This window comes from Schistocerca gregaria, chromosome 2, assembly GCF_023897955.1.
Source record: "Schistocerca gregaria isolate iqSchGreg1 chromosome 2, iqSchGreg1.2, whole genome shotgun sequence".
Taxonomy (NCBI): domain Eukaryota; kingdom Metazoa; phylum Arthropoda; class Insecta; order Orthoptera; family Acrididae; genus Schistocerca; species Schistocerca gregaria.
Window position 1 is genome coordinate 707,502,428 of NC_064921.1, and position 26,343 is coordinate 707,528,770.

The following is a 26,343-nucleotide window of genomic DNA, read 5'->3' on the forward strand; positions in this document are numbered from 1 at the left end:
TCTGTCATGAACAATCGGAGGACAACGTTACTTCGATCAATAAAACTCGGCGAGTGATGTCAGTGAATCGAGGGGTAGGAGCCAGACGGCAGCCAATCCCTATTCTTGAGCGAGGCCACGTGCTGGTTGTGTCACCTGTTATGTAAGAACATACAGAGCCTTCCACCCGAACTGGAAGATATAACCTATTTTTTCTAAAGTACTTTGTGCACCTAGATTGAAACCATGGATGCAAATAACTGTAAAACGGGATTATGATGTAAATAATTCTAGAAAATTCGCTATTGCCACTGCTTGTTTCGACTTTTTTTATGTCTTGCCACAGTCTCATTTCGATCCCCACAATGCGACAAACAAATACTGTGAACTGCATACAACCTGTGATGATTCGATCGGCGACTTCAAACCGGTAATGGTAAAATAAAGCATTTGTACCATCACAATAGGCGAGTTGCTTCGCTCGCTATATAAGCGGGCAGTACACGCCAGCAGAACCATTCCGCCGCGAGCTCTATCTGCAACAGCGTTGAAGCACTATGCCTCGTCGACGTGTGTATCGTCAACGTCGCCACCGCATGTCTGTCTACAAACATATTATAAGCCTCAAAACAAACTTGGCACCAATAGAACAGCCCAATCTGTTATGTTGAATGGACCTATATTTTTCCGTGGATGCCGAGTTAATTTTAGTCTCGATGCTGGCACAGGGAATACTGGAAGCGGATGGTTTACCCTTGCTATTGTTCGATGTGAGAATGTCGAACTGCTGCCCGCGGGGCGCATGTGACCAGAATCAATTATTCGTGTGGTCCCCTCGGTTCTCAAACGTACTTTTTTAATATGGTGGTCTGTATCTAGCAACTAACTTCAGAATCCGAAAACATCAAGCTTCTTAAGAGTGTATTTTTCCTGTTCAGTAACAAACAATAGGGACAGTTATAAGATGTGGTTAATTTTAACTGACATTGCTGAATTCGAACGTGAGCTTTGTTGCCTCTTGTTTCAGAGGAAAAAGAGTAAGTGGCGCGGCCACATCTGTGTCATGAGAATGTGAAACAGGGGAAGGGGGTGTTTTGTTGTACTGAGAACTCACGAGCAAGCACGACTCGCGGCGATTAACTGCTATGACAAATTTTGACAGGGAAGTAACACGGCTTCGTGTATTTGCGTTAGAGAGAAACTCATCTTCAAATGCGGTACCTATTTGTAGCAAGCAACATTACAGCGATTAACGCTGTTGTAATTAAACAGAAAAAACTGGAATTTAAATCACCAATCAAACTTCTGTGCTGCTGTCTCATATTAAACAGTGCATACAGGGTGAGTCAGAAAGGGGTTTACAACTTTGAAATGATAGAAATTTACTGAGAAAACTTACAGAACAGGCAGTGTATCATGTTTTAGCAAACAACGTCAAGTTTCACATAAATGTGTCAAACGTCATTTTGGTTCGATGTGACTACCTCACCTAGTGCGGCTAACATCCCACCGCTAATCAATTTCTTTCCACACTCGTTGTGGAAAATCGGCTAACTTATACAACAGCAGCATAAATTCGGTTTTCAAGCTTAATCGTTTGGCAGCGAAGGAACATACACGTGGTCTTCAATGAAACCTCAGAGAAAGAAATCCAGTGCTATCAAGTCTGGAAAGCGAGGTCGCCATGTGATTGGCCCTTCACGACAAACCACGTAAGTGAGGAGCGATTATCGCGGACACGTCGAACTTCCGTGAGGAAATGAGGTGGTGCACCGTCTTGCTGGTTCTCTTCAGCGAGCTGTGGAATTAAGAAGTTGTCAAACACATCGATGTGCAGCATACCAGGGGCAGTTTTCTCTATGAAGAAGAAAGGCCGTACACTTTGAATTTGCTAAGGGCAAACAACACATTAACTTTGCGGCTGTCACGAATGTATTCCAGTGCTGCATGTGGCTTTTCGCTGTTCCATATATTGTACGCCACTGATATGAAATGTTGAGTCATCGCTGAAGATCACTGTGTTCAGCAATCTCTAGTCGTCCTCAATTCGATGCAACATTTGCGCACGTAATTCCCCACGAGTAATCTTATCTGTATCATTAAAGTGACGTGCCACTGCGAATCTGTCTCTTGTGGAATGCCAGAATCGCGAACGGCACGTCGCGTTGATTCTTGTGGACTGCGGGCAAAGCTCTCCCTAAACTGTTCGGCATAATCATCAACGCTCGGGCGACCTTGTGAATCACCATGTCGCAGTGAACAACCCGTCTCAACAAAGTTCTTGTGCCAAGAATAAATTTTAGGCCTGCTTGGAGGTTATTTAGCATATTCGGTGCGAAATTGCCGCCGAACAGCTGTTGCAGAGTTCGTTTCTTGAAACTCAAACACAAAGCGACTACGCTCCGCACCAGTGAAAGTAGCCATTTTAACTTGCAACTACGCTGGTGCCGCCGCTAGCTGAATGTGGTACTGATCCACTATGTGAGGTTCTTTGCTACAAAATGACACATTTACTGATTCTGTAAGTTATCTCTATAAACTTCTATGTCATCCTGTATAAGTAGAAACACTGTTATTAAAGAAAGTCATTCGCAAACACAGTAGAGCCAAGTACACTTAACCACGCAACTGTAGTGTCCCATCTTTTGCACCGAAGAGGTTGGCGGCAGTGTGAAACAGACGACAGTCAACGAGACGAACTTATTGTGCCAGTCTTTTAGTCTTTTGTGGGAAAGGGGGGGGGGGGGGTAACATAATATTTTACCCGCCAGGTTAGCCGAGAGCGCTAAGCGCTGCTTCTTGGACTCGGGTAGGCGCACAGGCTCCGGATCGAGTCCACCCGGCGGATTACCGACGTCGGTCGGTGTGCCGGCCAGCCTGGATGTGGTTTTTAGGCGGTTTTCCACATCCCGCTAGGTGAATACCGGGCTGGTCCCCACACTCCGCCTCAGTTACACGACTGGCAGATATCTGAACACGTTCGCACTATTCCATGAATTCCATTAGACGCACACAGCAGGGGTACACAGATTCCGCCCCAGAGAGTACGGAATGGCGGCAGGAAGGGCATCCGGCCACCCCTTCACACTAACCTTGCGAAATCCGTTCCTAACAATGCCGACCCTGCGGCAGCGCGGGCCATGGCACCAGTGAGAGAAAGAAAGAAACATAATGTGTTACGTTGTTTACCACTGAATGTAGGTACATATGGGGCCAGAGGTAACGCCCCAAAGTGTTAGTATTGGCACTTGAGCAAAAATGTTTTGACGACCGTTGCATTAGGGACATTTCTGGTAACCTTCATTTCATTCGGGATTTAAACGAGAGTAATGGAAGCGCGCAGTGTACAGAGATCGAAGTTTGAAGAACACCTATAAGGTGCAAGTGTATAGTTGCGATTACGCACGAAGAAAGACCGATACCTACGAGAGACAGACAGTCGAGCTCACCAGTTCCATTGCGAGTGTGCGTGGGCGTGTAGTCCGACCACGAGGGCGCCCAACAGCTGCAGACACTGTCCATGCGGTTTCCGCGGCGAGGTGGCTGGGGGACCGGCGTCAGCAGACGACTGAGCGGGAGGCGTGCGCGGCCGAGGATACGAGGGCCGAGAGCCGAGCAGCAGCGGCCGTGGCCGATAGCGGGCAAACACGCGCAGCCAGTGTTTACCGGCGAGGCGCCCCAGTAGCGGCCGCGTCAAAGACCGCCCGCCAGGCGGCGTCTGCGGGACTCATCTGCATCGCAGAGGCGCGACAAGTAGGTCGCCGCGCTTCCGCGTCTACCCCTGCCGCCTACGCCGGAACACAGCTGCGACTTCAATCTCTACTGGCACCCATCTGGAGCCTCGCAACCGATATGAAGGAAGGTCATAGTATAACGTCGACGTGGAGGTCATTACAGACGGATCTCTATCAGGGTTGACGTTAGAGTTGAATTTAAGGCAGGGTAGCGATGGTTACAGATGGGGGCGCAAGTAAAAACTTTACTTGGTTTGATCTGGTCAAGTGATTTTTGTCGCACTTGGCTTGTGAGTGTGAGTGGGTGAGGTAGTCCGTAAATGTCGGGAGCGGATAACAGATGAAAGCAAAAACTTCATCTATCTGTATTACTTCTCCAAACATAAACTACTGACCATTAAAATTGCTACACCAAGAAGAAATGCAGATGATAAACGGGTATTCACTGGACAAATATATTATACTAGAACTGACATTTGATTACATTTTCATGCAATTTGGGTGCATAGTTCCTGAGAAATCAGTACCCAGAACAACCACCTCTGGTCGTAATGACGGCCTTGATACGCCTGGGCATTGAGTCAATCAGAACTCGGGTGGCGTGTACAGGTACAGCTGCCCATGCAGCTTCAACACGACACCACAGTTCATCAAGAGTAGTGAGTGGCGTATTGTGACGAGCCAGTTGCTCGGCCACCATTGACCAGACGTTTTTAATTGGTGACAGATCTGGAGAATGTGCTGACCAGGGCAGCAGTCGAACATTTTCTGTATCCATAAAGGCCCGTACAGGACCTGCAACATGCTGTCGTGCATTATCCTGCTGAACCGTAGGGTTTCGCACGGATCGAATGAAAGGTAGAGCCACGGGTCGTAACAAATCTGAAATGTAACGTCCACTGTTCAAAGTGCCGTCAATGGGAACAAGAAGTGACCGAGACTTGTAACCAATGGCACCCCATACCATCACGCCAGGTAATACGCCAGTATGGCGATGACGAATACACGCTTCCAACGTGCGTTCACCGCGATGTCGCCAAACACGGATGCGACCATCATGATGCTGTAAACAGAACCTGGATTCATCCGACAAAATGAAGTTTGCCATTCGTGTACCCAGGTTCGTCGTTGAGTACACCATCGCAGGTGCTCCTGTCTGTGGTGCAGCGTCAAGGGTAACCGCAGCCATGGGCACCAAGCTGATTGTCCATGTTGCTGCAGACGCCGTTGAACTGTTCGTGCAGATGGTTGTTGTCTTGCAAACGTCCCCATCTGTTGACTCAGGGATCGAGACGTGGCTGCACGATCTGTTACAGCCATGTGGATAAGATGCCTCTCGTCTCGATAGCTAGTGATGGGTGGCCGTTGGGATCCTGCACGGCGTTCCGTATTACCCTCCTGAACCCACCGATTCCATATTCTGCTAAAAGTCATTGGATCTCGACCAACGCGAACAGCAGTGTCGCGATACGGTAAACCTCACTCGCGATAGGCTACAATCCGACCTTTATCAAAGTCGGAAACGTGATAGTACGCATTTCTCCTCCTTACACGAGGCATCACAACGTTTCACCAGGCAACGCCGGTCAACTGCTGTTTGTGTATGAGAAATCGGTTGGAAACTTTCCTCATGTGAGCAAGTTGTAGATATCGCCACCGGCGCCAACCTTGTGTGAATGCTCCGAAAAGCTAATCATTTGCATATGACAGCATCTTCTTCCCGTCGGGTAGCTTTCGCGTCTGTAGCACGTCATATTCGTGGTGTAGCAATTTTAATGGCCAGCAGTGCATTATATTCAATCTAATACCAGAATTCCTCATTTCATCGATTGACCATATTACAATGCGAAGGACTTCATTCATATTTCGTTTCAATGGCCAGAAATACCAAGCCTGCCATTCTTTCGTGACCCACTGAATGCGTCTGAGGCCTACTGAATTCAGTCAAAGTTGAAAACGTAGATTCGCTCAGTGCAGTGCTACATCCTATAGTCGCCACAGATGCAAGAAGTTAGTATGTATCTTTGACACCTCTCGCTACTTGTGCACAACTTGCACTGTGTTTTTTTATTTTATCCTTGAGATGACTCATATAAGCTTTAGCCCCAGTAGCCTCTTCCTTGATGGAACTGTTAAACCAGAAAAATCAATTGGAATTGTGAACTGGACATAAATGAACACCACTAATTTTTACAAACAAAAACATAGTTTTATTTTATTTTCTCACACTAACCTAAATTTTTCAACGGTATACCATTTTATCTACATCCAACCCACCGAGACTCGCTAATGAATTTGGTAGGTAGTGGTTCGCGGAATATCCACTTAGTATGTCAAACCTTAGCCCGCCCGGTTAGCCATGCCGTCTAACGCACGGCTTTCCGGATTGGGAAGGAGCGCTTGACCCCGGCACGAACCCGCCCAGTGGACTTGTGTCGAGGTCCTGTGAGCCGGCCAGTCTGTGGATGGTTTTTAGGCGGTTTTCCATCTGCCTCGGCGAATGAGGGCTGCTTCCCCTTATTCGACCTCAGCTACACTATGTCGGCGATTGCTGCGCAAACATGTTCTACACGTACGCGTACACCACCATTACGCTACCACGCAAACATGCAACACTCGTCTGGTGTGAGACATTCCCGGAGGGGGGGGGGGCGAACAAAAAATAACCCTGAAAGAGTGGTTCGTTGTGGGGCGGCGGAGGGGTGAAGTGGACTGCGGTAGTCGTCGTGGGGTTGTGGATCAACGCGGCTGCGGCAGGGACGGAGCCTCTCCGTCTTTTCTAGGCCCCCGGTTAACATACAATACAATATAATGTCAAACGTTTCGATATACCCAGGCTTAAATGGCTGAGCACTTTGGTCTTCTATATTTTGTTTCGCGGAGAAACAGGAAGCGCTATACATCAAAAAGTCATCCATCCGATTTTATTTTCTGACTGCCTCTGCTCGGGCTGTGTCATATCATCCTGTCTCTTCTTTTGCTTCGAGCTGTGCCACAAATTCCTTTTCCACCAATTCCATTCCGTACTACTTGATTAGCTACTCGATATACCTGTATAATCTTCGCATTCTGCAGCATCACATCTCAACAACTTCTACGCCCTTCTTGTTCCAACAGTTCCACGTCCACGTTTCATTTCCGAACCAGGCTACTCTACAGACGCAAGTATCTTCAGAAAAAGGCTTCATTAAACTGATATTTTGGAGGTCGGCGGAAGAAGGCGCTACTTGACCAAGGAACGCTAACGACTCGTAGTATAGTCCGATGACCCTCGGTTCCAGCTGTGTTGAGCTGAAGAGGGTGTTAGTGTCCCATGAAGCTACCGATCTTCCGTCTGTATCAATGCAGGAGGCTCGCAGTTATGGGGTGGTGCTACGTCCGCAGGGTAGCATGAAGGCTCCACTATCTGGCTGCAGGAACCAATGACAGGTCCACGTTATGTGCAAAGTGTCTGCATCCCCTTCTCTCATTAAAGTGGCCAGTGTTTCAGTGTTTCAACACGACATATCACTGCTCTCTGTTTACATACAGGTGGGTTGATGAACACACTGCGTCCCCGGCCATGATTATCGCCCCTTCCCCCCTCCCCTCCACCCAACTGAAAATTTATGGGATGCAGCCGGTACATGTGTAACTGAGCACCAGCAAAAAAAAAAAAAAAAAAAAAAAAAAAAAAAAAAAAAAAAAAAAAAAAAAAAACTGTCGGTAGAGCCACAGGATATGTGGATCAATATCTTGAAAACTATTCCCGCAACTCGTAGAGGACATAGGTTACTGCAGTTTTGAGGCCTGGAGGAGGAGCGACAGGCTATTACAATCACATCCATTGCCTTTCGCTAACTTTTTGGTCACAAGTATTTTTGACACCCCCCCCCCCCCTCCCCCCGATTGCTCACGCCGATTTCTCCTCCTATCTTACGACAAATGACAGGAATGGCGTCCACGCGCTGAAATGATTATTTTAAATGCGTAATGGACAGGAGTCGTAGATCGAACAAGGTAGCTTAACCTATTGCGATCGCCATAACATGGAATGGATAGTCAGCCAAAAAACGAGGCTTTTACATCCATTACACGGATTTAGCCTGTCTTCAAAAACTGGGTTCAAAATGGCTCTGAGCACTATGGGACTTAACTTCTCAGGTCATGTCCCCTAGAACTTAGAACTACTTAAACCTAACTAACCTAAGGACATCACACACATCCATGCCCGAAGCAGGATTCTAACCTGCGACCGTAGCGATTGCGCGGTTCCAGACTGTGGCGCCTAGAACCGCTTGGCCACTTCGGCCGGCCAAGAACTGGGAAATACGTCACAGGTAACTGTTTGCATCCAAAGAATAAGTGGTTTTATTCAGGTTAACAATAAATTAAGAGAGAAGAGAAGGAAGGAACTCAAGTGACCAGTACGTGAAGACCACCCGATACTGGTTGTCCAACGTGTGCCAATAGTCGTATGGACGATCTACGGAAGGCCATTGCTCTACACATGTCTCGTCCAGCCTTTGTCAGCTATCCGAATCTTGGAGCCGCTACTTATCTCTTAAGCGGCTCCTGAGTTGGCCTTGAGAGCCTGAGTGAACACATTACGTTTGTTCCAACAAAGAGTAGTCATGGTAATCGAACCCAGCTCAGTCAGCGAGGCAGACTACAGATGAAGTGAGGAAGCTAATAATGGGTTGTGTATTCTACACAACCTAACATGTGACGATAGTTCTTCCTGGTTGAAAGTGAAGATAAGTACGAGTATTCTACCAAGTATCATTGCGAAGTTGTCAGGAAAAGAAATAAATACGTCAGCTTTTTCGTGAGAAGCCAATTACTTGCTATGCGGCAAGCCCGTTAAAAAACTTCATAAATAAAACTTATACGGCGAGGAAACGGCACTAAGTGTAATAAGCCAGTGCCGTTGCGTATCTATATCGTAATCTTTTTGCAGCTAAGTGGCTACGTTATGTATCTATTCGAACATCTCACTTATAGTTTTCAGTCATGTGCCCATAACTTCTTAAGCCGATACCATTACCTTCGTGGGTTTCTTTTTTAATTACAGCAACTAGTATTCTTTCTCATGACAAACGGACAATTACAAAAACGTCAGACAAATCGAAATTAACGTTTCGATAGCTCGTTGGGTGTCGTCGTTGAGGAATTACAGATGCCGAATAATTAGAGGGTATTAATTTTATTTTTATTCGAAGACTGTATTTGTCACTGAAATTGATGTACTACGTCAAGTAATTTTATTTCATGAAAGATGTTACTGGATAGCATACGGAATTTGAGGAGGCTATGAAATATCCATAACACTGTTTCATCTCCGACTACTAGCTGGTGCTTCTGCCACTGAGCGACAGCGTGAAGCACACACAGCACTGCACTTATCAATCCGTAGTCTTGTTCGAGAAACCGCCCCAGTGTTCTGCTTAGAGGATATGGGAACTATTAGTAAACCTAAACCAGAACGACTGGTTGAGGATTATATATCCTTTCCCAACGTATGTTAACTTTGGTCATTTTCGTTGCAGGTTGTTCATAACTCTATCACCTAAGAAAAGCACGCGTACTCTTCCGGGCACTACTTCTTTCGCCATCCATGCGTCAATGAACGAAGACTCTTTCGCGCGTTCCAATATCGTGTGACACCGTGTCATTAGCTTTCGCCTTAAGATTTGCCCACGGATGTACATTATTGTAAATTCTTGTGTTCTGAATATTACTTAAGTCAGTTTCACAGTGTAGGCGACCGTGCGCTATTCGATGAGGGCGGCCGCAAGAAATGGAAGGCATGTGCGGTGCTGGGCGCAGCCGCAACTGGACCACGACGCTTACCCATGCAGCGGCCCTCTGCTGCGTATAGACTCCCTAATAGCAGCACAGCCGCCGTTTATGGCGGACTTTACAGCCCACACTAAACTGCTCTCGCCATCCCGAGTCGCTGTTAATTAACTCCAGGGAGCGGCTGTCGATAAGTAGCGAAAGAGCAAGAGGAGCGGTTTCATTGGCCAACTATGACATCCAACCTTAAATGCCTATGAAGGTGCACACGGGAAGGGGATAAGTAGCTTATATCTGCGATGTTGGGCCGTGTCATGTTCAGTTTCTTCTACACGATCGAGGTTTGTACCCCTCTGCTATGTTCTTCGTGAACTTGGGTTCAAATCAAATGGCTCTGAGCACTATGGGACTTAACATCTGAGTTCAGCAGTCCCCTAGAACTTGGAACTACTTAAACCTAACTAACATAAGGACATCAAACACATCCATGTCCGAGGCAGGATTCGAACCTGTGACCGTAGCGGTTGCGCGGTTCCAGACTGAAGCGTCTGGAACGGCTCGGCCACACCGGCCGGCGTGAACTTGGGGCGTTCGCGGTATGATGAACACTGTCAAGGGCCATTGCCGCTTTCACTGAAAACAAGAAAAATCCCGGTCTTACACTGAAGAAGTGGGGTTATTAGACGAACTTGTTCCGGTTGCTATCGGTGATGCGTCGTCACTGGATACAGCGACAGCGGGAGACGGGGAGGTGGAATGTTTATCAAAAAACTCTCATAGCCGTTCTTTGTACTACTCGCGCACCGAAGATACGTGTTGACTCCCTCAACATAAGCGCGGGAAAATATCTTGTAAGTTATAATTGAGTGCGGTACTGTTCCTAGACAGTTTTCATCTAACCGTGAATATCAGAGGATCCTGAAGAAGGAAGTTCATTAACCCAGTACGGTGAAGATTGGATGGGTCGATCGTGCATATATCTTATGAGGTGGCACTGAACAGAATTTGGTGGGAGGGGGTCCGGAGCGAGAGAGGGAGGAGAAACGTATAGTACAATTTTATTGAGAGAGCGATCAATTGATAGCACACCGATAGACCTTCCTTTCGGTACCAGTCTGATGGTTGAGGCATCAATTTGGTACCGAAAGGAAGTTTTGCCGGTAAAAATTGTTGAGGTGACTTTATAAAGAACTACAAAATCAGATCTGGTGAACTGCGCACTTCACACGGAGGCATAACACTAGAGGAAACAGCAGGTCAACCAACAATTAAATTTCCCTAAACTTTTATCTTTACTTCCTGTGTAACCTTCGTACGAAGAAAGTGGCTTACAAAACACTTGTTTCACCGATTCTTGAGTATTGCTTACCAGCATCGGACCCTTACCAGGTTGATATAATAGAAGAGTCACAGAAAATCCAACAAAGAGGGGCGTGTTTCATCAAGAAATGTTTTAGTTGCCGTGTGAACGTTACTGAGATGCTGATCAAAGTCCTGCGACAGACGTTACAACAGAGGCGTCTGCATTAAGGACAGTTACAGTGTTGACATTCCGAGAAAGTATGCTCGGGGAAGACCCGGGCAACATATTACTTCCTACCTCATACGTCTCACTAAATTATCACAACGAGAAAATTCTACAAATTAGGACTCATACGGACATTTAGAGGCAATCAACCTGGGCACAGGCCACATGCGAATGAACCAGGGAAGGGGAGGGATCAAATACTTGTACTAGAAGTACCATCTACGACTCACTGTAATGTAGCTTGTGAGTACAGGTGTAGACACAGATAAACGTTTACCACGTCAACTTCTACGTTTTTTTTTGTTTTTTTGTTTTTTTTAGCTTAGATAGTTCACGACTAGTCTCTCATTTTTGCCTGTAATACTGGTGTCGGAAATTCAGGTGATAGCAGTATACTAAATCACACACTTTTCAGAGAGGGTATAGAGTGGTAAAGGGCAACTAAGCAATGTTATTATTTTTAAACTTTAATTGCTAAGAGATAAGACTCGGGTACCCACACCAGGATTAGTTGTTTGTGTTCTAATTCCCTCGCTTCCTCTCCCCACAGAGACAGTTTGCAGGAGTAAAAGTGGCCAGAGCACTATCTCCTCTCAATTATCTTCCGCCTGCATTTTTTCGCGCGGCAGTTCTCAGTGGCGAAAACGATCACAACGACGTAGCTAAGTTGACAGACCGGTTCTCTTCCATTCTCTAAACTCTGAAACCAGTATCAATCTGCAAAAGCGGGGACAGAATTTTTACATGTATCTGCTTTGTGTTGAGAATTTCTTTGCTAGTATAGGGAAACAGTAAGAGCTATTCTCGAGATTTTTTCCCAGAATTGTTGCGAGTTGATAACAGGATGATAAAACATCACATTAAACAACAAAAGCGAACCTCTGAATTCAGTACTTCGACTGTAAACAGAATACTGTCACAAAAAGATAGCAAAGCTGGTGATAACGATGACAACTGCGCCGAAATCCTCTGTTGTCGCGATACTTCAATCAGAACTGTCGAGTGGGTGTATGAAATCAGATTTAAGCTGAACAGCGGGAGCTCGTGTTGCATTGCGAAGAACAGTACGTCTTTGAGGACTTGCATAGTTCTTCGTTATCGGCGCCTACAGACAAAACTGATCGTCTGAGGAAGGCTGGAGAAGGAACACTTACAACGAAACTTGATCAATGGCGTTTTGTGCAGGATTCGCCTGACGCCTGATGACCCTTGTAGAAGAGAGAGGAGGCTGCGACACGGCTATGGACTGCTCTCGTAAGATGTGCAATCCTACAGGTTCAGTAGGGAGACGGAATCAGTCGTGTTACCCAGCAACAGGTTCTGATTTCACAGATGTGCACTTCCAAACACACTTTACTTCACAATACATTTTTTCTTTAAGTTTCATAATGCTTATCCTTTCATTCCCTGCTTGCCTTGAATCTAAGCGCCCAGACGTTTGTGGATACCTAGACTGAATATTTTTTTTTCGGCAGTTTATTGCGAAATCGTAGACTTTTCGTATCTAAATGAAGAAGAATAATTGTCCTGTCATACAAATGACGTAAGGATATCAGCATCTATTGGTAATGCATATGGGGGATCCTAAGACAATAACGTGCAGCATGTCATCGAAGTACATTATCAGGCTGTTTTCGTTAATGAGAACGAGAGTGCTGTGAACACTGGTAATGTTAAAGCAAAGCAAAGCTCTGCCTTCTGGCCTTCTGGCCTTTTGGACCAAACGGGACCGACCGAACGCCGTATCTTCCTGCGCCAGTGGCACCGTTCTGATGAATAAGATCAGCAAACCGCTCTCCCGGCTGTTGACGCCGTTTTAGACATTGGATCCGTTACTACTCGTTCAAGGAGCTGCTCAGTTGGCCTTTCGAGGCTGAGTGTATCCTGTTTGAATCCTCCCACTGATGAAAAATCCTTGGCAGTGCCGAAACTGAAACCCGGGACGTAGGCATGGAATACACGTTAAAATTGACCTATGGAGGCGGATTGTATTGACGTAGTAGGTAAATTTAAAGCTCTGCATACGGGAAGTCGGACGGCCGCCATTTTGGACCCATCGCAAGGATAGTCATACATTGACCGCTATAGGATTTTCATCCATTCATATTAAAGAAGTGAGCGCAACTATCTCACTACGTGATGTAGTGGGAAGACAGAACAGTAATTTCAAAATCCACAGTAACAAAAAAATTATGCAAAACATTCGAAAAACATCTTTTGTGACGAGGATAAACACCAGTTTTTGTGCTGCTTTCAGTTATTACGAGCGACAGCGACAAAATTCGCAGTTTCTTTTACGGCAGCGAGTTCAAGTATGTAGTGTTGTGACAAGTCGCTCTATACTTATGATCTCGAATTATCAGCATCTGTCGAGGTAGCAGAAAGAAATGTTGCCAAAATTGAGTCCGAATACTTCGTTTGTATAAGGAAAAGTCAAAGTTGTTGGACATACACCAGACTTACGGAGTTTTCGTTAAAGAAACTTAAATGAACTAGTTGAAAGAAATCATTTTTTAGTACAGAAACCATGCTTCTCCGATAACTGGGACGGTTTAAGAGGTCAGATTAAAAGTTTTTCTCCTGCGAAGTTTCTTATTACACGGCTTCCGTAAGCTCTCACTCACTACACAGGCATTACACTGTGCATGCAGTAATGTTGCTCTACTTTTGTCACACGAAGTAACAGGCAGAACGTAGATGTATTAGGGATCTTGGGCGTGCTACCAACAGTACCCTCTGTAGAGATATGTAACAGAAGCATAAAGCATTCTCCATATCGTTGAGCGATAGATGACAGCTTACACACGCATAACAGGACTACAGTGTAGCTGATACATACACCATGTACCGATAACTGTAGTTTGATTCTGAACTTCCCGCAGAAGAAAAGCTTGGCATCTACACTTATATACGAGGCTAGGAGTGAAATTCGTCACAAAAGTTTACATATTGCGTATTAAAACACAGCCTTACTGTGTGAAGGGCATAAGGAACAATTACGTTTTCCAATGCAAAGTATTATCATTTATAAGTGGGCTGCTTCTGTGTTGGCAACGCCGTGGAGCGCTTTGCATTGGATCTCTGACTGCGCTTTCTTTGTAAGAGACTCTGTGGCTGGTCGGACTCGTTGTTGGAAGTTTATCGCCAGTAGTGTTGGGCAGTTGGAAGCTAGTCGTCAGCAGTGATGGAAGTACTGTTGGGCAGTCGGAGGTGAACAGCCTACAGTGATGGATGTTAGATGTGAGAAGTTAGCATTGATGGAGGGTAGAGGTCAGAAGTGTTAGCGTAGGCTAACGATCTGTACATGTTCGACTTGGAGGTTGAATATTATTCATGATTATATACCTTTGTGCTAGATGTCAATGACGATTCGTGTTTGAACTGTATGTCACATTATTAAGGTAAAAAATACATTATTTGTTTTGCAACAAAATCTTTCCTTTATTAACCACATCCTATTAGTTGTTACTGGCTTTAGTAGTTAGAATCTTTTATTTAGCTGGCAGCATTGACGCTCGCTATATTGCAGTAGTTCGCGTAATTAAGATTTTTGTGAGGTAAGTGCTTAATGAAATGTATGGGCCATTGTTAAGATTTCTTTTTAGTCAGGGCTATTCTTTTGAATTAATTATTTGAAGTCAGGTTATAATTTTTTTCAGCAGTCTGATTGCGTTGCGCTAGAATATTGCGCGTCAGTGTTGACATGATAAGAAAAGGTAAAGTGAAATTAGGCTCAATACGTTCAGTTTTACTCAGCTGTTTCAGAATCAAATAACGTAGTAGTTTGATCTTGTCAGTCATTCTGCAATTTAAGTACAGACACGCTCTTTTAAATCAAGAAGTTCCACATTAACTGCATAAAGGCATCAATTACTCTGCAAAAAAGATCAGGAATGTTTGCCATGAATGATGTTTACATTTTACTTGGGAGCACTGTACTGTTTAAAACAAAGCGCACACACCAGAGGAAGATAACCGTTTAATTTTAGTTTAGATTCATAAGTAAGAACAAATAATTTTTGACTCACTTGCTTTACCTTGTATTGCCTGAAATTGGTTACTGGAGAATAGAAACAACTGTTAAATGAGGATATAAACATCTATTAAATAAGGTTAGAAACAAGTGCTAAATATTGAGGATAAAAAATTGGCTGTATTATTCCGATTACATCCGGAAGCTAAGCATGCTTTTATTACCTTTTTTTATTGCTTTGTCTGTTGTAACGACACACTAAACGCAGGTAAACGAATTAGAAAAGCACGCGGCAGTCTTAAAGGACTTACTGTAAGAAGTGATCAAAAAGTTCACGTGTGAGGGCATTGCTGCAGCGTATATGCAACGTAGCAGGACTCCGATGATGCTATATAGGCACCGATATTACTGTGGGATTCTTGCCTTTCCGACGTGGTAAACGCGGAAACGTGAACTATGGCGACGTTATTACCAAATGTGTACTAACGGGACGAACGTCCTGCTGTTCTTTTCTTAGTTGCCGAAGGACACTGATAGGTGTCAATCGGAGAATGAAGAATGTGTGAGGGGCAGCATATCTACGAAAACAAACTGCGACAAGAGGCGCTGCTGCTTCATGATAACATACGTCCTCATATTGTAAGCATAGTAAAACGAAAATTACCCAACTCAAGTGGTAGACACACTATCACTCGCCTTAGAGTTCCGTTCCCTCTTCCCATGCGATTGTCACGCCTTTGGTCCCATAAAGGGTGCTTTGAAGGGCCGACGATTCCTGTCGAGCGAGGATGTGCAGCTGACAGTTACGGGCTTTCAGAATGAGATTTTCACTCTGCAGCGGAGTGTGCGCTGATATGAAACTTCCTGGCAGATTAAAACTGTGTGCCGGACAGAGACTCGAACTCGGGATCTTTGCCTTTCGCTGGTCGGTGTGGCCGTGCAGTTCTAGGCGCATCAGTCTGGAACAGCGGGTCCGCTACGGTCGCAGGTTCGAATCCTGCCTGGGGCATGGATGTGTGTGATGTCCTTAGGTTAGTTAGGTTTAAGTAGTTCTAAGTTCTAGTCCCGTAGTGCTCAGAGCCATTTGAACCTTTGCCTTTCGAGGGCAAGTGCTCTACCATCTGAGCAACCCAAGCACGACTCACGCCCCATCCTCACAGCTTTACTTCCGCCAGTAGAGCACTTGCACCCGAAAGGCAAAGGTCCCGAGTTCGAGTCTCGGTCCGGCACGCAGTTTTAATCTGCCAGTTACGGACTTCTTTCACGCTGCAGGATACGGTGTTTTGCCAGACGGGTATGTTCTGCCTTTTGCGTCGTTGGGATGATTCCCTTAATGCTCACAACGATTCTGCCTGATTGGCACACCGATTCTGGACTGTACGGAATTTTTTGAGCGCCTCTTATGTTTAACTACGAAACGATCCGATAATAATCTGTGTTGGCTCAGTTACAGTGATTTTTTTCTTGTGTGTTGCAAACAAATGTCTCTGACGTCAGCGGGAGTCCTACAATGTTTCCCTGCCGCCTGGTCATGAAAAGTGCAACTTAAAGCACAGCGCTGTGCCAATATTACATTTGAAACTTCCGACAACACTTCTTATGCCACACACATAAGAGGGCCCAATATAGCTCCAAATGTCACTTGATGAGACTGTGACCCAACACGGCCTCGACTGAAGTTCCAACAGCGGACAAGAGCTGGAAACTTTCCAAGGCACGGAGTGCAGTACCTGGCTGTTGCCCACGCTGGGTCGAGTGCGGTTCGGGGAAGCTGTCTGCGGCTGCGAGAGGGAGGCAAAAAGTGGTCTCTGGCGCTGCTGCCGTTATTGGCGAGGGCCCAGGATCAGACTGCGACCTGCGGGCGCCCGACACGCGCGGCGACCGGGAGAAACGGCCAGCTCCGACACAGCGCGCCCAGGTCGGGAGAAAACTGACCGCAGCGGCGGGCCCCGCCGCCTCCCTTAATTACACGTTGCTAAAACACGGCGAGACGAGGCCGTCATGCATGACGGCTCACCGAAAGCTCCCTTCGGTCGCACGTCGGCAGACTGGACCCGCCAAACAGTGCGGGCAGCACACTCAGTGGCCACAATGCGGTACTTGTTTCGGGAAGATGTCGCTTTCATTCAGTTTCAACTAACCACTTCGAGCTCATGTCAGTACACTTTATTCAACAAGGCCACGGACACTGCTTTTCCCAATGCGAGCTCGATTCTGTTTCTAACGATCCTCACGCACATTCCAGAGTATTTAAAATATGCAAGAGTTGTGCCTCTGCTAAAGAAAGGCAATTCAAAAGAGACAGAAAACTACTGGGCCATTCTCCTGCTGTCATCACTGACACAAATATACCAATCAATTAAGAAAGAGGGCTTAATGCATTGCTAAAACACAACCTTCTAAGTAGCCCTAAGTAACAGTTTGGTTTCCGAAGTGGCAGAAGTACAGCATCAACCACAGTGGCATTCACGAAAGTATACTTGATTCTATTGGCAAAGATGAGTGTTTTGCAAGTCTTCTGATACTGTTGACTTCAAGATTCTACTAAAAAAGCTAGAAGCATTAGGAATTAGAGGAGTAACTAACGACTAATCATACATACCAAAGAGGGTACGAAGAGTACAGATAACACAGACCACAAGTAAGCCTAAACATTTAGTAAAACATTTAGGAGAAGCAAAGCAAATAAGTACAGAAATTTCTCATGGTAACATATTACGATGAATACTGTCCCTGACATTCATCAATGACTTTCCCGATTGTGTCCGTCATAGAGAGAAAATTCTCTTTGCTGGTGACAGTAGTAATACAGTCACTGAGAATAAAAGAGAATTCCTTGCAGAGAAACGAAATGAAACCCTCACGCAAGTTTACAATTGGTCAATATGCAATAAAGTGACACTGAACATACAAAAAACAAATGCCATGAATTTCAGTTTGAAGACGTAAAATGAACATGTTCAATTAAATGTAGTTGACACCTATGTAGAATTCGTAACAAACACATTGCGTCTAGAAAAGAATACTGAGTATCAGTTGAAGTAGTATGAACAAACTTGCAAATAGAATGTCAAGGTGTGCCGTTAGAGTAGTACTGTCTGTAGCGCCTAACAGCCATCCAGTGGACATGTCTTGGTATTGAAATATGTGAAAAAAAAACGTAATTCATATGTGCACTCATTTACGTAGTTATGAGTATAGTGTTCGGACGATTATGGGGCAGGTAGTCGGCCATAGCGTTGTAGGAGGAACCAACATGAAATTTGTCAAAAGTAACTTAGGGAAACCACGGGAAAGGTAAATCAGAATGACGCCAGTCTGCTTAAAACAGTTATGCCTCACTCGGTTTATAACTAATAGAACAGAACGGCAACAGAACAACTTAGCTTTCAAGAGAGAAAGTTTGTCCTTAAACGTTGTTGGACTATCGGAAACGCCACGAAAGTGCAAAGACGGTTCTGAAGGGAGTTCGATAAACTGCCACCAGTGCACCGGAGCATATCTGAAGCGGGTGGATCTGTCCACAGAGTTCTGGATGATCACAAACACCCACCAGCCCTAGAAAAGATGAGCAGGTGCGGGAAGCCCTCATTCGATCCACACAGAAATCTCTACGACAAGTGGCTTGGAAGACACACATGTCAAAAGATAGCGTTCATCGCATCCTAAAGCGTCTGCGCTGGAATTGCTACATCAATCTGCCTACGACCATCAACGAAAGTAAAACAACAATTCCCACTTATAAAATGCAAAACTATTTTAAGACTGTGTGTTAATGAAGAGAAGATAAAATACCTATCGCTATTCGTAAGAAAGAAAAATCGTAATTCGTGGACACTTGTCTATAGATGGGTTTACCTTCAACAGAACTGACCACTTCAATTAATTAGGGAATCTCTTCAGTAGAGGCAATGGAACAGAAACAGAAATGAATGCAGATGTAGCAGTGGCCAGATAAGCACTACACAACAATGCCAAATTGCAAAGGAAAATAATGCACAGTACTAAGACCGCTTACATCAATATACTATAATGAACTACGTTCACAGGCTCTGCTTGGTAATAATCTGCCCTTTCTCAGAATCACTTATCTCAGTGGACATCCCCGTTTGCAGCCCATTTCTTCCCTAAGATGACCCCTCGTCCATGCTTGTTCAGCTTGTATACTTTTGTTAACGCGTCATGTATCCCCAAAGCCACCAGGCGGCATCCAACATGGCGGTGGGCAGTGATCAAATTTTTCGTTTTATTTAATTAATTAATTTACTTATTTATTTTTGCTTCTCAGAGTATGTGTTGTACAATTATATAATTTCACAGGTGCATCCATTGGTGTAGGTGTCTACTGCCTGCGAAATGTGTGGTGAGTAAAGTTGGAAATCGCTACGGTCGCAGGTTCGAATCCTGCCTCCGGCGTGGATGTGTGTGATGTCCTTAGGTTAGTTCGGTTTAAGTAGTACTAAGTTCTAGGGGACTGATGACCTCAGAAGTTAAGTCCCATAGTGCTCAGAGCCATTTGAACCATTTTTATAGTTCTTTAAAGTTGGTAATAAACAAGTAATAAATTGAAAGGCCTCAGTGTTAATGACATATTTCCTGAACTATGCTTCATACAATCATATAATTTTGCTGGTATATTCAGTGGCGTGTGGAATACTGTCTGAAAAATGTGTTGCTGACATACAGTCTGAAAAATGTGTTGCTGATACAGTTAGTAGGAAAGATGTAATAAATCACAACGTTAAGCTTCATGCGGCAGTTTTACTGCATGAACAGCGAAAATGTAGTTTTTCTTTCATCATTTTGTGGACGTTCTCAACAAGAAAGGTTTCATTAAGGTTTGAAATTATTTGTATGGTTTGCTGCAATTCGGAAGTGAAATACTGGATGAATAAAATATGGGTACTCGCACTTAGTGGGCTGCACTTTTTTTCACCCTCACCCGTGTGAAAGGTTGACGGTTCTTGCTTACGCAGCAATTCTTTCCAGGAAGTAAGTGATATACGTGCCAAATCCGGTTGGAATCGGTCCAGCGGTTTAGGAGACGTAGAACATACGTACGTACATACATACATACACATACACACATACATACATACATACATACATATATTTTTATAATAGGTGTAGATTATAGGCCTTTATTGCTGCAACCGTTTGTCGTAGAATTATGGAGCATGTTTCATGTTCACGTATTATGAACTTCCCTGTACTACGAAAACCACCTCTGTAAAAATGAATATAGAAATAGACAGAGCTGTAAACATGGCGTTGGAAGGTTAGCGGATGTCCCAGACCGAGAAAATATTTATGCCGAAGAAACAGTTTCTTGTATTTTTGAAGCCGGCAATGCACCCAATACAGTAAAGACTGCACAACTTTACAGTCACGAGGCTTAACAATAAATACAAGGAAAATCACGTTCCACGCCGATGGATCAAGACTTCATAGCGACGCTATGCCAGTGTTTTACAACCAAGGGCTGTTATTGCTTTAATTTGAAATATCATGAGAATACAGCCAGAGTTCACCACAACGAAATCAAAAGAAGCCGGCCAAACTACATAAAAGTTAGGGAAATACTGAAGAATGGAATACAAGTTACCATATATGGCGCATTGCAAAGGTTTAAAAGCATAGACGAATGATGAGGAGGAAACGGTTGTAGACAGAGAAAAAATATCTTGGAAATACATCCATATTTCGAACGTAATTTTACGTGTATCACTTTTTCACAGTAGAAAAGCCCAGTATCCTGTTCTTGAGTTGACCTATATAGGTCAACTAAAGGATTGAATACTAGTGCTACGAAAGCAAAAAAAGGGACATACGTAACATTGGCGTGGAGTGTATCAGTTGACAGATGTACAAATCTTACGTATGTCGGCGAAAAAAGCGACATACGTAAAATTTGTATCCTGTACTTTAGTTGGCCTACGGGAATTAGACAAACATCGCAAAGTCGTTACTATGTTTAAAAAGAGAAGCTGAGTGGACGATATAGTAGGAATGTCGGAGGACAGACTACTTAATATAGCATTATCTTGAAAAACAGAAGGAACACTTTAGCGATTGTGAGCTCTGTCATGATATATGAAGGATGGATATCCACACGAAATGGACAACCATCATGTTAGTTTATTTTATTATTTTCTTTCTGTCTTTATTTATTTAATTTGATAAGATTACAATCTTCAGGTCCTCTCTTACACTGGGTCAGAAATAAATATATGAGGCTCTTGTTGCAAGCGTATGGCTGACAAGGCCCTTGCCATAGCAAAGAAAGGATGGAAGAAGATGAGAGACTGCTAGTGGTTACCACTCAGTACCGCAACATGTGGTCGAGAAGTGCTGCAAGAATGATCTGGTATGCGCAACACTCAATTAAAATAATAGTACAAAGACCAGAAATAAGATGGAAAATAATGAATTAAAATTATCTTTGGAATGAAGAGCAGAGCTCCTCAAAATGTTTAATTTGGATTATTAACAAAATATTCGTGTAATGAAAGATTAAAGTTGTATCGTTTGTATTTCGACGTAAAACAAAGTTCCACTGTAGAAATGTAGTCGAGTAGGTTATTTCAAAGGTCTCGGGAACGTACGGGATACCACCTCTAATAGAACCGTGCCTAGTGAAGAATTTTCGCGTTAAAACCAACCCTGAAGCTTACGACTGTTTTATTTTTCGTTTTTATTGCGCAGTCTCCTCTCGAAGTCAATTGTGCTAACACGCAACTGTCACTCAATTATAAAAAGTTCGGAAAATCCCAGAAACCCTGACTCCTGATGAAAAAACATGTCCTACAGATGAGAGACATTATTTATAGTGGAATCCAGCCAACAGAATTATTACAAATTGCTGGCAGATATTCTGTGTGACGGACGAGACATAAACACAATCGCCTGAGAAGATAATGGCGTTGTTGTCGGCAGCCATCAAAGAGGAGTCGGCGCCAAGTTCTTACAAGGCCCGCTAGCGGCGCCACGGGTGGCTGGCGCTGCGAGTTGACAGCTCCTTCCACAGTCGCTCTGGACAGCTACAGAAACAAAAAAACAAGTTCGCCAGTCCGTCAAGATCAAGCACATTCGTGGGGGCATCAAACTGACCAAGTTCACTCTTTTTCTATCACTTGGCGATGGTCATTCGTGTAAGCTTTACATATACTATCCAAGGAAACCCTTGATATTTTATTCACGGTCTGAAATACAGAGATAATGTCTTCGATTAGTATTAATACACAAAGTGGTAGAAATTTTATTGTATGTTTGGATCTCTAAATATCGAATGACGGAAAACAGCAAACACTTGTTCCTGGTTGCTGATTTTTTCAACTCATACGATTACAATTGGTGAGATGGATAAAGTACTAGATCTCTAACAGTCCATCTTCCGAAGTACTGAAATGCACCACTTTGGTCGAAGCAAATCGACGACCACGAATGTCTTTTTCCAGGACCCCAAAAATGTGGAAGCCACACGGGGAGCGATCGGGACGGAATGGTACATGTGTAACGGCTTCCCAGCTAACTCTAAATGATAATGGCGACATATTAGCCCATGATTGCCAGTTGCCTGTATAACGGCTTACAGGGGCAACAAAAATGAGATTCAATTATTCCATGTATACTACTGGCCATTAAAATTGCTACGCCACGAAGATAACGTGCCACAGACGCAAAATTTAACCGACAGGAAGAAGACGCTGTGATATGCAAATGATTAGCTTTGCAGAGCATTCACACTAGGTTGGCGCCAGTGGCGACACCTACAACGTGCTGACATGAGGAAAGTTTCCAACCGATTTCTCATACACAAACAGCAGTTGACCGGCATTTCCTCGTGAAACGTTGTTGTCATGCCTCGTGTGAGGAGGAGAAATGCGTACAATCACGTTTCCGACTTTGATAAAGGTCGGATTGTAGCCTATCGCGAGTGAGGTTTACCGTATCGCGACACTACTGCTCGCGTTGGACGAGATCCAATGACCTTTAGCAGAATATGGAATCGGTGGGTTCAGGAGGGTAACACGGAACGCCGTGCAGGATCCTAACGGCCTCGTATCACCAGCAGTCGAGATGACAGGCATGTTATCCGCATGGCTGTAACGGATCGTGCAGCCACGTCTCGATCCCTGAGTCAACAGATGGGGACCTTTGCAAGACAACAACCGTCAGCACGAACAGTTCGACGACGTTTGCAGCAGCATGGACTATCAGCTAGGAGACCATGGCTGCGGTTACCCTTGACGCTGCATCACAGACAGGAGCGCCTGCGATGGAGTACTCAACGACGAACCTGGGTGCACATATGGCAAAAGACATTTTGTCGGATGAATCCAGGTTCTGTTTACAGCATCATGATGGTCGCATCCGGTGAACGTACATTGGAAGCGTGTATTCGTCATCGCCATACTGGTGTATACCCGGGGTGATGGATGGTATGGGGTGACATTGGTTACACGTCTCGGTCACCTCTTGTTCGCATTGACGGCACTTTGAACAGTGGACGTTACATTTCAGATGTGTTACGACTCGTGGCTCTACCCTTCATTCGATCCCTGTGAAACCCTACATTTCAGCAGGATAGTGCACGAGCGCATGTTGCAGGTCCTGTACGGGCCTTTCTGGATACCAAAAATGTTCGACTGCTGCAATGGCCAGCACGTTCTTCAGATCTCTCACCAATTGAAAACGTCTGGTCAATGGTGGCCGAGCAACTGGCTCGTCACGATACACCAGTGGTATGGTGTTGAAGCTGCATGGGCAGCTGTAACTGTGTACGCCATCCAAGCTCTGTTACGCCCAGGCCTATCTAGGCCGTTATTACGGCCAGAGGTGGTTGTTCTGGGTACTGATTTCTCAGGATCTATGCACCCAAATTTCGTTGAAATGTAATCACATGTCAGTTCTAGTATAATATATTTCTCCAATGAATACCGGCTTACCATCTGCATTTCTTCTTGGTGTAGCAATTTTAATGGCCAGTAGTGTAATTATTGACATACTTCATCAATTTAACGTTAAGGCTTAACACAGTAGGTCACCTAATCGAGTTAAAAAACTGTGTACCTCTTGAGGCTGCGTAAGTCATAGCGGGCAAATTACGCAGGTTATATTCATGTAGTATTTGAGAATGAGATCAGTTAGGAACTTATAAAGAACTTTACACAATTTCCGTCTTTTCCCTCTAAAACTCTCCACAAAATAATGGAAGGAATAAAGGTTTATCACTTATTAGGTTTTCGCCATTTTTGTCGTAAAACTACAGCCGCAGGCACGACGTTTTAATTTATTACTTCTTAACTACTAACTGTATTCACAAAACATTTTTCAGAGCGTCTCCACTGAACGTAGCTGTAAAATTATATTAATGTACGACTCGTAGTCAAGAGAGAGGACTTCACAAACCTTGAGATGCTTTGAAAAACGAGCTTTTCTGAAAACAGAGCGCAAATAATACCTAGACTTTGTAAGCCATTTTGTACATGGAACTAAGATTCTTTGAAGAATCACGAAAGTTGGTCGTAGTGGCCATGCGGTTCTAGGCGCTGCCTGCCTCAGGCATGGATGTGTGTGATGTCCTTAGGTTAGTTAGGTTTAAGTAGTTCTAAGTTTTAGGGGACTGATGACCTCAGATGTTAAGTCCCATAGTGCTCAGAGCCATTTGAACCATTTTTTGAATCACGAAAGAGGGAAGGGATTTCTGGGTGCTGTCTAAGAACACATTTATCCATATCGTCATAAGAATTTTTATTGAATGCACGTTGCTTCTTTTTCCAGATAAATGACTGAAACCACTCTGTTCGATATTGTCTGCCATCTTCACCACTGATTTACCCAACTAACATTTTGCTTCCACGCTCCCTCATCGTTCCCTTCAGCATTGTCACTTCTTTCTCCTTCCCGTCCTAGACAGATTTAATGACGTAAACATTAAGCTGTCGAGTCTGTCCGCGAAGGCAATCTCCTCGGTCACATTCGTGGTTGCACTGCGAGGTAGTTATGTGCAGTACTTCGTCCTGAAATGTGGCACTACATTGTCATGCGACCAATTTAGTTTGCGCTATGGTAGGGTCTACAGTAAGCTTTGTCGAGTAATATGCCTTTCTGCGCATTTTCATTCGCGAGAATCTCTTTTATATATCATGAACTGTTTACAAAATACAAGGAGCGGTAACATCTTACGCCAATCGGGAGCATGTAAGGAGGGAGAGAGAGAGAGAGAGAGAGAGAGAGAGAGAGAGAGAGAGAGAGAGAGCATGGTCGCTATTTCTATGCCAACAAACACCAACGTTCCCATTGCGAAGCGGAAAATGATTGTCAAGGAGTCACACTAAGTACGTCAACGCAACATCGCACATCATATCTCAACAGTTTACAGCCTATGTTCGCGAGACGAAAGTCTCACTTCTCGTTAGCTGTATCGGAGCCCTCCTGAGTACCTGACCACCACAACACGGATGTCGCAGGATCTACGACAGGGGTTACGAGACGGTTACGCGGACCGGGCAGTTTGTGCGGCAAGCGCTGTTTCCCCTTCTCGTGATCCAATCACGCGAAACGTGCCCGCCGACTTTCACTCTCGTTAATTGTATTACTTCCGCCGGAGCGAGGTGTGATAACGGCTGCGACAGCCGTTACAATTATAGCTTCCTAACGGATATCCCCGCAGGCCGAGTCCGCGTCCATGTTACGTAGCACTTTCTACAGGAACTTGACGGTAAAAACGTTTGCGTTATTTGCTTTAAGATAAATAGTGACTTAGGAAGGAAGCTAAGGAGTAACTGACCGAGAAATTCCGGTAAAAGGAACGATGAAAGCGTTCTCTGCCGCATCGACCCTGCCAATTCTTCAAGCTGTGCAGAGAGGCGTCTGTGGACATTGGATAAATAGGAATGATGAACAGTCGTACGAAGACTTGAATCGGTCTGTGAAAGTCTCGAATACTCATCCAGCCGACAAGTAAGGTTACGCAGAAAGGAAATTCCATCGTTTAAACTTTCGACGTGATAGTTCCTGTAAAACGTGTTGTTCCACTACAATGCACATGCATCCATTACAGTCACCTACGCTCCACAGATACACATACGGCACAACAGTCACATATCCGGAAGGAAAGCGACCAATGTGAGCTTCTGGGGGACACCCTTTCCGCTAGGCGGCTGGAACCTCCCCGTGGGGCAGCCCGGCCAACAATGCCATACGTTTACATTTGCCATGTTTCTTCCAAGTAACTTATTGAGTGAACCAAAGTGCATATGATGCATTGGCTTAGGTCACTGTAAACTGTACATAAAGACACTTTCCACAAAATTGTTAGGAATGAGGAAGGAAATCAGTAATACAAG

General features: G+C 44.6%; 1 protein-coding gene across 4 annotated transcripts in view; it reads right to left on the reverse strand.

Annotated features, from left to right (window-relative positions):
• Positions 1-26,343, reverse strand: part of LOC126334820 (uncharacterized) — a 1,262,774-nt gene that overhangs the window by 174,375 nt on the left and 1,062,056 nt on the right. The window contains exon 1 of one of the 4 annotated variants that reach the window (XM_049997462.1): positions 3,429-3,571. The exons of the other annotated variants lie outside the window; for them this stretch is intronic. Coding sequence (XP_049853419.1) covers positions 3,429-3,501 — 73 coding nt within the window. The 5' untranslated portion in view covers positions 3,502-3,571. Of the gene's footprint in view, positions 1-3,428; positions 3,572-26,343 lie in introns of those variants that run through there. 4 annotated transcript variants of the gene reach the window in all.